At 46.2% G+C, this 1,183-nt stretch overlaps 1 protein-coding gene across 1 annotated transcript; it reads right to left on the reverse strand.

Moving 5' to 3' along the window:
• Positions 1-309: 309 nt before the first annotated feature.
• On the reverse strand, positions 310-897 carry LOC104984800 (interferon omega-1-like). Its single transcript, XM_010834732.1, has one exon. It carries the CDS (start codon positions 895-897, stop codon positions 310-312), a length of 588 nt encoding a protein of 195 aa, XP_010833034.1.
• Positions 898-1,183: the final 286 nt, after the last annotated feature.

Here is a 1,183-nt window from a genome sequence, read left to right on the forward strand (position 1 = left end):
AGATTAAGGAAATGAACATATTTTCTAAATTTTATTACAATGCAGAAAAACATTTTTACATGAAAATATAAATATGATGAGATAAAATAAATACGTAAATAAACATAAATAACATCACGGCAGTCATCCCTTATGGACTGATCCCCGTGCAGTTGAATACTTTTTATATCTACTTGCTTATTGCTACTGAGAAAGTACTATTGATTGAATTCAAGAAACATTGTGGCTAAAGCAGAAATCAGAGTCTTCTGAAATGACCTCAGGGGAGCGTGCAAGGGTGATGTGGCATCTTAGTCAGTGAGAGTCATGTCAAGGTGAGTTCAGGTCTCCATCCATCATTCTTAACCTTTCTTGCAAGCTGGCTGATGAAGACAAGGATCTCATGATTTCCACTATGACGATTTCCCAGGCGCAGTCGCTGTATTCTTTCTCTTTCAGGTAGACATGGATGCCCTGGAAATACTTCTTCACGGCCAGTGTGGGGCCCATCCTTCCCAGGGCAGAGTCTTCCTCTCCTGTCACCGGGCGCAGGCAGGCATCCAGGTCATCCAGCTGCTGATGGAGTCCAGTGCGAAGCTGCTCCAGGAGGGTGGTGTCCCAGGCAGCAGAGGAGCGCTCTGTGTGGAAGAGGTTGAAGCTCTGCTGGAGCATCTCGTGAAGCACAGAGATGGCCTGGGCCTCCTGGAGCTGGCCACCCTCCACCATCTCCTGGGGGAAAGCGAAGTGTTTTCTGTCCTGCAGACAGAAGCGAGGGGAGAGTCTCCTCATTTGGCCCAGGAGCCTGAGGTTCTCCCTGCCAACCAGCACATGGTTCTGAGACAGGTCACAGCCCAGGGATCCTCCCGGGCCGTAGCTGACCAGCACCAGGGCCATCAGTAGAGAGAGCACGAAGGCCATGGGGAAGATGAGGCGGCCGCTGGCCTGGCTGAGGCGGTGTCTGGTGGAACCTTGAGGTAGGTTCTCTGATGCCATGCTTTCTAAGCAAGGCCATTAAATAGGGAACATGGTAATTTTCATTTTCTAATTGTTGTAATACACTTTCACTTCCTTTTTTGATTTTCATTTATGTATTCACAACATGATCAAAGAAAATGTCATCAGTTTAAAGTGTTAATTTTACCTATTCCCAATAACTTCAAATGTACCCATCCAATTAAATATGTGTCAATCAAATTAGAACGTT

Source organism: Bison bison, unplaced genomic scaffold, assembly GCF_000754665.1.
Source record: "Bison bison bison isolate TAMUID 2011002044 unplaced genomic scaffold, Bison_UMD1.0 scf7180017845452, whole genome shotgun sequence".
In the NCBI taxonomy this organism is placed as follows: Eukaryota; Metazoa; Chordata; class Mammalia; order Artiodactyla; family Bovidae; genus Bison; species Bison bison.